General features: G+C 47.4%; 1 protein-coding gene across 4 annotated transcripts; it reads right to left on the bottom strand.

Moving 5' to 3' along the window:
* Positions 1-68: 68 nt before the first annotated feature.
* On the bottom strand, positions 69-13526 carry SNAPC4 (small nuclear RNA activating complex polypeptide 4). 4 transcript variants are annotated; one of them, XR_005630008.1, is made up of 23 exons: positions 13257-13526; positions 12628-12671; positions 12221-12391; positions 11742-11867; positions 10986-11064; positions 10290-10371; positions 9658-9762; positions 9115-9187; positions 8688-8852; positions 8325-8472; positions 7924-8030; positions 7573-7667; positions 7349-7443; positions 6989-7074; positions 6137-6535; positions 5702-5791; positions 5264-5498; positions 5104-5174; positions 4556-4654; positions 4293-4320; positions 1803-3874; positions 1212-1333; positions 69-599 (listed from the first exon to the last, which is right to left on the bottom strand). XR_005630008.1 is itself a non-coding variant. In XM_039730793.1 (23 exons), the coding sequence occupies exons 1-22, from the start codon at positions 13501-13503 to the stop codon at positions 1219-1221; spliced, it is 4737 nt and encodes a 1578-aa protein (XP_039586727.1). In that variant the 5' UTR covers positions 13504-13521; the 3' UTR covers positions 69-599; positions 1208-1218. The 4 variants fall into 4 exon arrangements, 3 of the variants coding, with proteins under 3 accessions (XP_039586727.1, XP_039586728.1, XP_039586726.1); XM_039730793.1 differs by having other exon boundaries at positions 1208-1338; positions 13257-13521; XM_039730794.1 differs by having other exon boundaries at positions 1212-1338; positions 6137-6532; positions 13257-13521.
* Positions 13527-13548: the final 22 nt, after the last annotated feature.

Genomic DNA, 13548 nt, shown 5'->3' with positions numbered 1-13548 from the left:
ATCACTCTCATACACACATTATTAAAAGCACTATTTACCAGGAATAAAACCCACACAGAACACATCAGTAATTTTTAAGTGAGAAAAATAAAACATCTGTATTTCAACAAATACTTAAGAGTAATTTTGATACAAAATTAATCTGCTGCTTATTCTACAGTATTCAGTCAGTTACCAAGCAAAGCCACTGTCACAGCACTAAAAAATACCCAATTAACATATTCTGAACATGGATAAACATTCACATAAACAACACAAGAAGGAAATAAATAACCACCATTGCTTGCTTCTCCACATTTCCAGCAAAATTTCCCCTCAGAATCTACGGCAGGTGGGAGTTTGAAAGAGCAGAAGTCTGTGCCTGAAAGATTTCCCTCCAGCCAGTTTCCTTCATTTTTAAGGAAATGACCTTAGGCAAGGAAAAGGAAATCACCTTGCCTAGAGATGCAGATTTTGTTGAGGGATGGGAAAATCAGTTCAGCATTTTCCTCTTCCTCTTCCCCAGGTCCATCCAGTCAGCACTGGAAGTGGTAAAGGTGAACAGTGCAAAGATTATCTCCTCCTGCCATGCAGGAAGGCAGTGCTCATTCCAGTGACCCCTGTAACAAAGCACAAACAGCTCCTATCAGTCACACATTTTTTAGAGGGAACTTGCCCTTTTGGAGTTCCTAAAATCGATTTTCAAGGGAAAAAATAATGTGACAACTGTGTGAATCAAACACTGCTCATGTTCATCCTGTCCAGTGCACCAAAAGCCCCAGCAGGCATCAGGACATCACCCATTTGTACCCTGCAGAAGGTGACCTGTTATAACTGCACAGAAATGAAGCAAAAGAGGGGAAATAAACCCCAAACCCCACCAAGTTGCTCAAAGATGAAGTATTCAAGAAAAACTCCACTCTCAAGCCTGTGGAGTGTTACCAATTATGAGCATACTAGGTAGGGTTCAGGGCGTGAACTAAAAGGCTGCCAAATGTTTGAATTATATCTGATTTTATTGTAGAGACATCAACTTTCCCTCTCCCCAAAATATTATCAGCCTCAGGCTGTGCCTGATGGTGACTGCAGAACTCTGTGTCCTCAGGGAACAAGAGCAGAGATCATTTCAGTCCTTTCCTGGGGTCATGAGTCACTGTCTGAGCTGAACCACAGACAAACGTGGCTCAGCTTCTCAGCAAGATGTACAAACCACTGAGGAGCTACTTACACACCTCCTTCTCATATCCTCCTCCTCTTCTTGAAGCGGGCACTTCTCCTGCTTTGGGGAGCTCTGGCATCAGCCACATCAGTGCTGGAGCCCAAGGCAGACTGAGCAGGGCTCTCCTCAGCCCCCCTGTTCTGCAACACAAGCAGGAGATGATCAACACAAGAATTACAAATAACCCCTTCAGCACCTTCCTGATTTAGGGAGCTCAGCAAGATTTCTAAAACAACCTTTCATAAAGCATGGGACAACATTCCATTCCCAAAGTCAGAGAAGGCACAAAACATCAGTTTACAGAGTGAAAACAAAGGCCTGATTTCAAAAAGGCAAGAGCAGATTATAAACAGAAAGGGGAAGGCAGCTTTGATACCCACTTCTGGGAACTGTCATGGCAAGTTTAAGGGGCTACATAAACCATGGGATTTCACCCTGCCAGCTGAGCTGCAGAGCTTTTCCTTTCAGCACCTGTAGAACTGTGTTTGTTCAAAAGGATCAAATTTCTACTACACTTAAGAACAGTGGAGGTTTCCCCCTGGATTCCAGTGCAATATTTATCTGGCAGTAATTTTCTGCTTTTAGCCCCTGGAATCTATTTTACCTGATTAAGTAAATCAGCATCCTTGTCTTCAGGCTCATCCCCAAGTCTCCAGTCCTCCTGTACTCCTGTGAATTCATTCCCACAGCTCTCTTCCTCAAACAATTTTTTCTCCCTCTGCCACTCCTCGTCATCACTCTCCTCAAGTTGCCTCCTGATGGCTGACAGAGTTGTTGTCACTCTGGGAGGAGGCAGAGTTGCCAGGACAGCTGGCAATGTGAAGGCTGCCAGGAATCTGGCTTTCAGCAGGAGGTAAGCAGGGTTATCACCCAGTTTCTGCTGCACCAGTTCTCCAATAGCATGGAAAACATCCCCAGTGTCCCCATCCCCGCCGGCCTCAGAGGGCAGGAGAGAGGCTGCTTGCTCCTCCAGAGCTGTTTTCTGCAGAAGGAGCTTTGACAGGGTTTTTATGCTGCAGAGGAAAGGTGGCAGATAAGGCAGCCTGGTCTGCAGAGAGGGCACCTGAACCCCTTGTTTCCCACTCAGCCACTCCTTCACCAGCCCCTGGTCCTCCAGGGAGATCAGGCTGAAGTCAAGCAGATTCTTCTGTTCACGGGAGGTGCTTGGCTGGGGGGGGACGTCAGTGCTTGGCTGGGGAGGGACATCAGTGCTTGGCTGGAGGGGGACGTCAGTGCTTGGTGGTTTGGAGGCAATGGGTCTGTTCCTCCGTGCCTGGGCACCAGAGCCAGCAGAGCTCCCTGGGACACTGCTGCGAGGAGCTGCAGCTCCTGCCCAGGGCCCAGCCCCTCTCCTGATGCTGCCTGGATTGGAGGATGGTCTGTTTGTTGTGCTGGAGTCACTGCTCCTTCCCACACTGCTGAGACTGGGCACAGGCTGGGAGTCAGAGCCCTGAGTGCTGGCAGGGGGCTGTGTCTGGGGCAGCACCACGGCACACAGGGCAGGGCTGGCAGCTGGAGGGGCAGCTGGAGCTGCAGAGGAGTCTGGAGCCGTGGAGAAGCCATTTGAACAAGCAGGGGTTACAGCAGAAATGCTGGATGTGGTGCATCCAGCATTCACTGGGGTCACAGGTAAGAGATTTGTGTTCTGGTCAGCTGCCTTTCCCAAAGGAACTCCTGCCAGCTGGGAACTTGGCCCTTTTGTCTCTGCACTGCTGGGGTGAGGTGGATTTGCTTCAGCTGGTACAGGAGTCCCTCCCAAAGCAGAGACATTGCCATTGGAAGTCACAGCTGTCCGACCCTGGCTTCCCCCAGGAGCAGCTGGCATTCCCTGGGGAACACCCACCACAGTCTGCACAGGGCTGGGGAGCAGGCCCTGGGGGGTTACAACCCACCTGAAGGGCAGGATGCTGCTGGGAATCACAGGAGGAGCAGCCTGTGGAGTGACAGGAGCAGGCTGCAGGCTGACTGGCCTCTGCTGTGGCCTGTTACTCTTCAGCTCACAGGTGACTGGTGTGGGAAGGGACAATTTACTGGTGCCAGAGTCCAGGCCAAGGGCCACCACTGCGATCTGCTGAGGGACAAAAGCCTGGTTTTGCAACCCTGCTGAAGCTGAGCTCCTGGCTGTGACCTGAGCATTGCACCCTCCCTGGGCTGGGGCTGTAGCTGGACTCACACCTGGAGAAACCCTTCCTTCAGGGCTGCTGTCCAGAGCTTCCTTTTTTAGTTCCTTACTTGACTGTAGATCTGGCCCTTGCGAGCAGCCAGGGCTCTCCCCAGGCACTGCTGAGGAATGGTTTTCAGGCACAGGAGCAGAAGCAGAACCTGCAGCAGAAGTCCTTGTGGGCACTGGTGAACCCTGTACTTGGCTGTCTGTCCCAGCAGCTGCTGCAGGTGGTGCAGAGGGGATGATTTGCTGTGCTGGGTGCTGGATTATCAAAGGCCCTGAAACCAGCACCTGTGGGGCAACCAGCACTGTCCTCTGCACGGCTGCCTTGGCCTGGGACTGCCTCAAACGCTTCTCCTGCAGCAATTCTGAGACAGTTTTCATCCTGTGCCTTTGCACAGCTGGGGCACAGCTCTCCGAGGCACCAGAGGGTCTGGCCTGTGCTCTTGAAGCAGTTTTCCTGGCAGCACTCTTCTGGGAATTCCTCTGAGAACGAGCTTGGGATGAGTTGCCTGCAGAGGATAAAATGACAATGAATGAACAGTATTTCTAAAAGCCATTTCTCATTAAACATCAAGGAATGTGGCAAAGTTCCTGTTTGTGAGAATTCCTACAACACTACAGTCCTGATTTAATCAAGCCATGTCCCAACAAGGGGTAACTGCCCCCAGAAATCAGAGATGGGCCAGGAATGCACCCTAACCCCTCACTGAACTGGTCCAGAGCCACTGATTCCCCAGCCCTCCAGGGTTTTTTCCAGTCCTTACCAAAGGGGAACATGCTTAAAGATCCAAGAGCTAGCAAAAATGAGCATGACAATGCAGGTTTGTCCCCCAAAGTTCTCCTTCAGTTAAACTGGTTATTAATTTTACAGTGATGAATTATGTGAAAGTTCTCGCACATCACAAAAATAAATGTTCTGGTAGGTACCTGAAGAAGTCTTTGTATTTTTGGAAGCCTGTAAAAAAAAAAGGTATATTAAATTATACTTCTAGTAAATTTAAAGATGATTAAAACAGCACAGATGTGGATCAAACCCACATCTGCCACCTCCTGAACAAACGGCCGTACAGCCAGCATTTTATTCTGCCTCTGAACCAAAACAGCTAACACACATATAAATTGTGTGACCACAAAATCAAAGTGCTTATTTTAGCCAACATTTCAGTGGGGACAGCTTAAAACCACAATACCTGCTGAGGGCTCCTTGCATTAGCCTCAAGCAGCTCCAACTGCCTCAGTTTCCTCTCCTTGATAATCTTCATACAGCCTTTGGTATCAATCTGCAGGAGCTGCAAGGTGAGAGCTTCATTAACATTTAAATGAGGACAAAAATGTATTGCTGGGGTCAGTGACAAAGTAAGATAAATGGGACATGCTTCACATGCAAGATTCTGGGGATATTTTACACTTACAGTAAAACCCTGGCAGGACCAGACTTTGGATGCAGGACTTATTTAGTGCAAACCATGAGGGCAGATTAGTCCAATAATTGGATTATTTGTTTAAGAAACAAAGAGAAATCATTTATTTAAGCCTCAAATACCAAAAAAAATAAAGACTCCCACTGTTTGAAAGCAGACGATGCTATTAAGACAGTAAAACTTACCTGAATGAGCAGTACAAACAGGGGAGTGCTGGTGAGACTCATAAATCATTTATTTAAGCCTCAAATACAAAAAAAAAAAAAAGACTCCCACTGTTTGAAAGCAGACAATGCTATTAAGACATTAAAACTTACCTGAATGAGCAGTACAAACAGGGGAGTGCTGGTGAGACTCACTGACTTAACCTTCTCGTGAATAGCAGCAGCTGGGAAGAAACCCAACATCAAAATCAGCTGGGAATTCACTCAGAAGACATCAGAAAATAGGGACAAAGGTAGGATGGGTCCCCAGTACCTTTTGTGTGCTGGAAAGCCACCTTGCCAGGCTGCAGGGTGCGGGGCAGCAGCACATTGCCCACCCAAGGGGTCACTGCCAGCAGCAGCTTCCTGTCCACGTTCAGCCTCCTCCACTGCTCCCTGTTCCAGAGCTGAGCTCTGCTGCGGAACTCCAGCAGCCTCTGGGTATCCTGGCCAAGTGTTGTAGCCACTCCAGGGGGCCTGGCTAAAAGGCTCATAAGAGGTCTTGGCATCTTTAATTGCCATGCATGAAAAAATACACAATTAAGAGTTCCCATTAGGAAGGTTCTGCCATTAGTCCCAGGACAAATCATCACAGAACAGTCAGGACAAAAAATGGTGAGCTTTTCCTCTTAGGATTACAGTGCAATATCTGTGATTATATAAAAATAAATTCCTACTAAGCACAGCCTGGCAAGACACAAGAGGCACTCACCAGTTTCCTCTGGAATCTTGTGTTTTTACGTAATATTCCTCTCATATCCTCCAGGCTAACCTGCAGCACATGTTTTCCACTCTGGGAAGCCTGAAGATGAAAGAACACAAGAAAACACAGAAGGAAAAGTCAAAGGAAATTATTTGCACTGGATATGCACAGCAGGTACAAGTTCTCAACATTCCTGCTGTTGAAGGTTTCTTATTAAATGAAATCAACTCTGAAGACCTTCACTTTTAATCCTTGAAGCGTTTGTGTGGGGAATCTACCAAAAACCCAAACCCAAGAATTTGCTGGGTAATTATCTTCACATTTTTGTACTTAACAACACAAGGGAAAGAACAGCAAGATGTTACCTGCCCATCACATCCTGCCCTTACTGCAGCAGCTGCACTTCCCTTCTAACTTCTGATCCGAGCTCCCATCCCAGCTCACCTTGGCCACCACTTCTGCTGGATTCTTCACCAGCACATCTGTAGAGCAGGGATTTCCAATGCCTATCAGCAGGGTGTTCAGCTCAGATGATTTATCAGCAGCTCCATCTCCATCACAGCCTGCCCTTGGAAGGTCACTGCAGCTGCTCCCTGCGCCAGCCCTGGCAGCAGAGAGGATGGATTGGATTTGGCATCTCTCTCTGGCTGCCTCCTGTGTGTCTGTCCCTGTTGGTATCCACAGGTCAATGCTGGGGACTGCAAACTTCCTTCTCGTGCTGCTGGTCATCTCCTCCTCTGAGCTGTCTGCCAGCTCCAGCTCCATGTCCTCCTCACTGCTGCTCTCTGAGGGGCTGGAGCTCTCCTCAGCGTGGCGCCGTTTGCTTGCCCCAGATCTTTTCTTCTTCATCAAAACAAGCACACACAAGTTTTAGTCAGTGTTCACCCCTGGCTTGCAACTCCCAAATCAGGAAGTTTCCTTTTCCAAAGGAAACAAGATTTTGGAAACAAGACCATCTTTAACATGGTCTTAAGGGGCCAGAATTTCTTGAGTGCCTGGGACCAAAACTGGCAACTCATGAGGTACAGACATGAAAACCTATATATATCCCTTCTTACAGGCATTCCAAGGCAGGAAAGGATTCTGGATAATATACAATATATAGCAAATTAACTTCAGCCCTTTAGAACAAAGGCTGCTTTACCCACCAAAAAATCAAACTGAAATCCACAACAAAAACCTTAATTGTGTGAAATCGGTGTCATTTTTTTTATTGATTTCACAGGATTCCACTTTTACTTTAGAGAAACTTAATCGAAGAGATGGGACTGTGACATAGCAGGATTCCCACAATACCTTGGAGCCAATCATGAGTTTCCACTTGCTCAGGCACTGGGCCCCAGTCCGATGGGGCAGCTCTGAAGCTATTTTACTCCAGCGACCTGAAAAGGATGCAGAGGGTGCAGAACATTTTTATTTGTGCCAGAAACTGAGCAACAGGCCTTTCAATGCAGCCACTACACACACGTTACACATTTCTCTGGATGAGAGACATAGTTACTGCCTGAATGGATCTCAAACCCTTAATACCCACAGCACACAGTACAAAGAAGTTGCAATCATCAGTACAAAGCAGAGCCTGCAGGGCTTGCAATGAAAGAGAAAACCTCAGTGACACCTCTAAACTTCTATAGATCAAGGCACAGAAACACCTACCCAGGCCATGCTTTTGAACCAGTTCAATCAGCTGCTCCTCTTCCTCCAAGCTCCACCTTCCTTTCTTTACATCCCAGTGCAATGATTTTAAATACCTTCAAAATGAAAACATTACAGTGAGGAACATTCAATCCTGCTTGTAAGAATCAGGCCATCCCTGCACTCCAAGGCTGAGCAAACCCAGCGTTCCCTCATTTAGGGGCTGGTGCCTGGCCTGAACTCACCTGTCCCGGCACTGGGCGTCGCTCCTGCCCGGCACCTCCGTCCGGATTTTGTACCAGTCCTTCCCCCTGTACTTCTTAACTGCAGCCATCAGCATCTGTGTGCAGAGCAAGAGCTGAAATCCTCACCAGGATCAACCCTAACAGGCCTGAGACAGCAGCAGTTCTATTTGTTTCCTGTGCAAATCTCTGGACAAAACTGTTTAGGAACTTCTAAGCCCTCTTGAGCTGCAAAGTGCCCACCTTGGTCTGACTCCTCTGTGCCACTGCCAAAGCTCAGATCTACAGCCATGCCACACCTCAGCAGCCCAGCATTCCCACCCTGCAATTCCAGGCCCAGAGAATGGAGCTTACAGCATCTTCCTCTGGTGTCCAGGGTCCTTTCTTCAAGCTGGGGTCCACACTCTTTGTCCAGCGGTAAATCAGCTGAGCAGAATCTCTTCCTTCCATGTAATAGGCAACTGGAAATTAAAAGGTTTATTTAACTCTGTTGTAATTAATGCTTCTTCCTTTATCTGCACAACAGCTGCAAGCAGTGATTGCCATAAGCAGCACTTTAATCTCTAAAAATCTCTTAAAAAGCCAGTTTCAGCCAAATTTCCAGTAAGGATAAAGGTTCCAAGAGATATTAAGTTCTTGCTGACACAATGAAACTTCCAGAGAGTTACAAGAAAGGCAAAGATCACCAAGGAAAAGAGAATGGAGAGTGAAGCATTCCAGGTGAATTAAAGGTTTGTCACTTGTGGGCCACTTACTTTTCTTGTATGGGATATGGCTTCCCACTCTCATCTCTTGAACAAGCTCTAAAAGCATCTGATCCTCATCCTTGGTCCATTCTTTCCTTTTTAAATCTTTGTTAGAGAGTTGGTACTTCTGCAAGCACTGGAAAGGTGTCCTGTTTGTCTTAATACAGGGAAAATAGAGAGAAGCAGGTAATTAGTTATTTATGAGGACAAAAAGCAAGAGGGAAAAGCTAAAGCACCAAACCTTTCTGGTACTGTTCTTGGACACTCCTCAGAAAGCATTAATTAACACTGAATTGATATTAACATTGATTTTTAAACCTGACAAGAGGCAAAGTAAAACCAGAATGAACCAACTTCCAGCTCAGACCTTACCCCCAGCTCCTGGGCAATGGTCTGCCAGTCCAGGCAGTTGTGTTCAGCAGCTATCTGCTTCAGCCTATCCAGCTCCTCCTCAGTCCATTCCTTTTTGTTGATGCTTGGATGCTCCCAGTTTTGCCAAAACCAGCTCAGTTCTTCTGAGCTGCGTTGTCCATCAAACTAAAAAAGCAACAAAAATACGTTTAGTCTCAGAGCTGGGATTAAGACACCTGGACAAACAGGACAACCAGTATTTGCATTCCAGATAAGTCTTACTGCCAAGTTTTCCAGAATAAAATCACCAAATTTAACAAGTTAAGATCACTTAACACTCAGCTGGAGAAATGCAAGATGGAAACACTGGATGCAAACCAGATCAGGGATTCTCAAGAGGAAGGACCCAGATACCAGAAGCAATAAAACAGCTGATCCCCCAACTCACATGGATGTTTGAAATTTTGTCCCAGTCATGCTCATCGAATCTGTTTCCAATTAAGTCACTCTCTGGGAGTTGGCTAAAGCAGAAGGTACAAAGAGGAAGAAAGAATCATATCAAAAGGTTAATGAAACATTTTGTCTTCTTGATCCTGCCTCATCTCATCCCTCCCACCTGTTCCTGACTGCCACAAGAACTGAACACTTGGATTAGCAGGAGAAACAATGAATGCCATGTCCAAACATGTTGCATGAGATTGTTCATGAGCAAAAGCTCAGAAATATGAAAAAAATCAGAGCTCTGCTCCTTTGCTGCTAAAGAACCATTTAAAGCAGCACCTCTGCACTAGGTGCAGGCACTTTGTGTATCAAGACCCAAACACATTTCTTAGTACAGAACAGTGGAAATGAGAGAGCTGCAGAGCCACAACAGCACCTAACTTTTTACAACCCAACACCAATGACCCATCTAGAAGTAGAACAAGGGAACTTTTAGAGCTAAACTCTAAGACATTTCATTTTTCAACAAGAACACAGAAGGACTTCTTACTTAATTGCCTCTATTTCTTGCTCCAAGTCTTTGATTTGCTTTTCCAAGGGATCTTTTTCTGTTTCAGTCTTGATTTTCTCCAGTTTCTGATTCCAATAACTCAACCTGTTCAAAGACATTTTTATCACTACATAAAAGGACAGATGGGAATGAGGTCAATAGCATCAGAATATGTACAGCACAGACACCTTCCCCATCAGTATCATTCCTCCCTTCAGGTTTATTCCCACACAAAACTGTTCTCCCAAATTTTCCCTCAAGGCGCACTCATTGCCATATTTTTGCCCCTTCAATGCAATCCCTGACCCAGAAGAGGTTTCAGATAAACCATTTTGGTGTTTATACAGAGAACCAGTGGTTGCTGCAACAGCCATAAAGAACTGTGCCAGCTCCAGCACAGAAATAAATCCCTTGCTGGACACACCATTAGCCCTCACCACACATCACAATTTCAGCTTCAAGCCCTGCAAAGAATTTTACGTTACACCACAGCACCAATGGGAAGAACAGATGTAAAATCCCACAAACACAAGCAATTAACACAGGAAGGGGAAATGTGTACATGTCCCTTCTCCTCCTTTGCCATGCAATGCTCTCAGCAGGAGAAGAGGGGATTTGGGGGCAGAACTCACTTGAGCAGCTTGGGCTGGAGCAGGCGCTGCAGGCGGTCGCTCACCACGGATTTCCGCAGCAGGGTCTTCTCTGCAGCTTTCCCTAAAGCAGACAGGGCAGCAGGCAGACATCAGAGCAGAACCACTGCCAGGAGACACCCAGTGCTCCCAGCACCCCTGGGAATGCTCTGCAGGGAGAGCTCCCTGCATAAATCACCAGTCAGACCTGGGCAGGGCACAGCCTCTGGCTCAGTTTTACTGGGATCTGCAAAGGGACCCCAAAAAAGGAACCACCCCGTGAGCACCTGGAGCTGCAGCTGTCCCTGGACCTGCCCTCATCTGGGCACCACCCTTGCACCACCTCACTTGGCTTGGGAGTGCTCAAGGAGCTGAGCAGCAGAACAAATGAAAAAGGAGTTATTAATTAATGACTCACTGAAATAATTTACAGAGCACCCCATTCCCTTCTAACAACTTTTTGTGAGTCAGGCAGAGATGGTGACGTTTAACTGCAAGCAGGAACACATGCAAATAATATTAATATATACATTTGTTATATGAATAAACACATGTTATAGTTCTTCTAGAGCACTGAACAGCACCCAGACTTAGTTATATGAACATATACATTAGTTATATGAATATATACATTTGTTATACGAATAAACACATGTTATAGTTCTTCTAGAGCACTGAACAGCACCCAGACTTACTTACACTTGGCTGAGTGCAGCTGTTCAAAGGATTTTATGCCCTGAGCTGCTTTTTCCTTGGCATCTTCGTTGGAAGGAGGGCCCTGATGAGGATTAGAAGGGTTAGACACACTGAGAGTCAGACAAAATTACTGTTTCTTCTTAAAACTCCAGCATGAACTGCTACAAAAATAACTGAAAACTCAAACTTGTGCAAAGTGTCACACTGCTTAGTTACATTTGTTAGCAAGAGCTCACAGGTACATCATTTCATTAAATAGAAATATTACCAGTAATTGCTTGAATATATTAATTTATGGATGATGATAGTTGACATCTTGGCTACCACAAAAAGCACAGATCTCCATTTGCTGATGGCCTTTTAAAAACACGTGAAAAATAAAAGTACTACTGATTGTTCCAGAAAATATTAAAAAATACAGAAAATCTAAGGAATGGAGAAAACTCAGTTTCACAGACAATCAGATTTCAGGGAGGGCTTTAAAGAGCAGCATGGAATTGGGGCATGGAAATGAAGACAATTAAAGTTAAGTTAAACCCAGGAACATTCAGCCCCTGGTGGCTGCAATTCCACTCCTCAGACCTCACAGGGCTGAACAAACATTTCCAAAAGAGGGAGAGTGACAAATGAGGACAAAAATGTTTCAGGCTGAGGAGTGACAATCAGTTACACATCTGAAATGAGAACAGTTTAAACTCAACACAGTGTACAACCATCACTGAAGACACATCAGCCTGGAAGCTGCTTTTATTGACTCACCATTCCTGTTACTTTATCCTTAAAGTATGGCTTCAGAAAATGGCCCAAAAACACATTTGCTGGTAGATTTCTGCCATCTCCTGCCCTGGCTGTTTTTGAACCATCCAGCTCACCCATGATTTCTTTCTGCAATACAAGAATGAATGGAACAGCATCAGTTCTGATTTCAGAGAGCTGAGCCTCACAAACACCCCAGGCAGGGCTCAAACTGCAGCACCAGACTGCAAAATCAGTGCAGGACTAAAGGCAGCATTTGGAACTTCCAAATTGCACAGTGCAGATCATTATAAGTTTAATAAAATACTAACTTGCCACAGCAAACTGAAATATAACATGTAAAATACCCATTTTTATTGTAAGAATGCATGGAGCCATCAGTTAAATAAACCAGCTCAGTCCTGGGCTTGAGGGGAAGGGAGGAAGGCAAAAGGCAGCCCAGAGCAGCACAGAAATGAGCATTTCACTGCTGCTTTGCTCACCTGCTGTGCTCTGTTTTGTGCAATGAGCAGCTCCACCTCCTCAATCTTCTCCTTGATAACGTCCTGGTACACATGGTTCATCTGCAGGCAGGTTTCTGGATCCTGGGGCAGGCTTTCAATATCATCATCATCATCATCACTGCTGTCTTCTTCTCCATCCACTTCCACTTCCTTGAGGCAGAGAAGGCATTTAGGGAGAAAAGCAGATGTTTGAAAAGCAGGTCTGTAACAACAGGGCTGAAGCTGATGTGTGCCCACAGCCTGTGGATCCCAAAATCCTGGGCAGGAAAACCCCAAATCCAGGTTTTACTGAGCACAAAGCCAGGGCAATTGCCTGGATTTCCCCAGAGCAGGGCGAGGTTTCCCTTCAAAACTGGAAATATATACTTAAAGAAAAAAACAGTTACCATTTCAGCATAAGAATCTTCATCATCATCATCATCATCACCATCTGTCGCACAAACAAAACACAAAAATGCTGAGTGCAGTAAGCTTTAAACCCAAATATTTCCAGTTAAAGCACAGAGGAAAAAGCACCAGGGACACGACCATCAGCGGGTTTGGATACTGACAACGCTGTCATGTAAAAATTGCATTATTATAGTCTGTTTATGCTTTTTTTTGTTGTTCTGGAGAAGGGAAAAACGAGCAGCTCCGGGTAAGCACAGCAGAGCTGAACGATGATGCTCCTGGGAGTGAGCCAGGTGACAATTCCAAGGCAGGACAACGCAAACGGGGCACCGGCAGCCCCGAGCACCGGAGCGCGGCCCCGACACCGGAGCGCGGCCCCGAGCACCGGAGCGCGGCCGCTCCCGCTGGCACCGGCAGCCCCGAGCACCGGAGCGCGGCCCCGAGCACCGGGGCACAGCCGCTCCCGCTGGCACCGGCAGCCCCGAGCTCCCCCAACCCAGCCGCAGGAGCCGCGCCCGCTGCGGCTCTCACAGCGCTCTGGGCCCCGGGGTTTCAGCGCCGCCGGTGTCCGGCCGCAGCGGGAGCGTGCAAAGCGCCGGGAGCGGGGAGCGCCCCGAGCCCGTACCGGAGCTGAGGCTGGAGTCGGACAGAGCCAGCGGGATGTCGGTGCCGCCGGGCTGCAGGCTGCGCTCCAGCTGCTCGATCTGGCGGCGGATCCTCTCCCGCTCCGCATCGAGGTCCAGGCCCTGAGGGGAGCGGAGCGGCCCGGCCGGGCCCGGCCCGCGGGACATGGCGGCACCGCCGCGGCCGGGGCTGCGCTGGCCCCGCCCCGCCCTCCCGCTCCGCCAATCGCCGCCGCGAGCGCGGGTCATGTGACACAGCACGTGACATGGCGCAGCCAATCCGGACGGGGCTCG

This window comes from Passer montanus, unplaced genomic scaffold (assembly GCF_014805655.1).
Source record: "Passer montanus isolate IOZ18808 unplaced genomic scaffold, ASM1480565v1 scaffold73, whole genome shotgun sequence".
Lineage (NCBI taxonomy): Eukaryota > Metazoa > Chordata > Aves > Passeriformes > Passeridae > Passer > Passer montanus.
This window is presented reverse-complemented; position numbering and strand designations above follow the sequence as displayed.

Bases quoted from the DNA above. Each gene is read 5' to 3' on its own strand.
- SNAPC4 (XM_039730793.1), bottom strand. From the start codon at position 13,503: ATGACCCGCGCTCGCGGCGGCGATTGGCGGAGCGGGAGGGCGGGGCGG. The intron at 8,473-8,687 runs GTAAGGTCTGAG...CCCTGTATTAAG, and splicing joins CCATTGCCCAGGAGCTGGGG to ACAAACAGGACACCTTTCCA. The intron at 7,668-7,923 runs GTAAGCTCCATT...CTCTGCACACAG, and splicing joins GGACACCAGAGGAAGATGCT to ATGCTGATGGCTGCAGTTAA.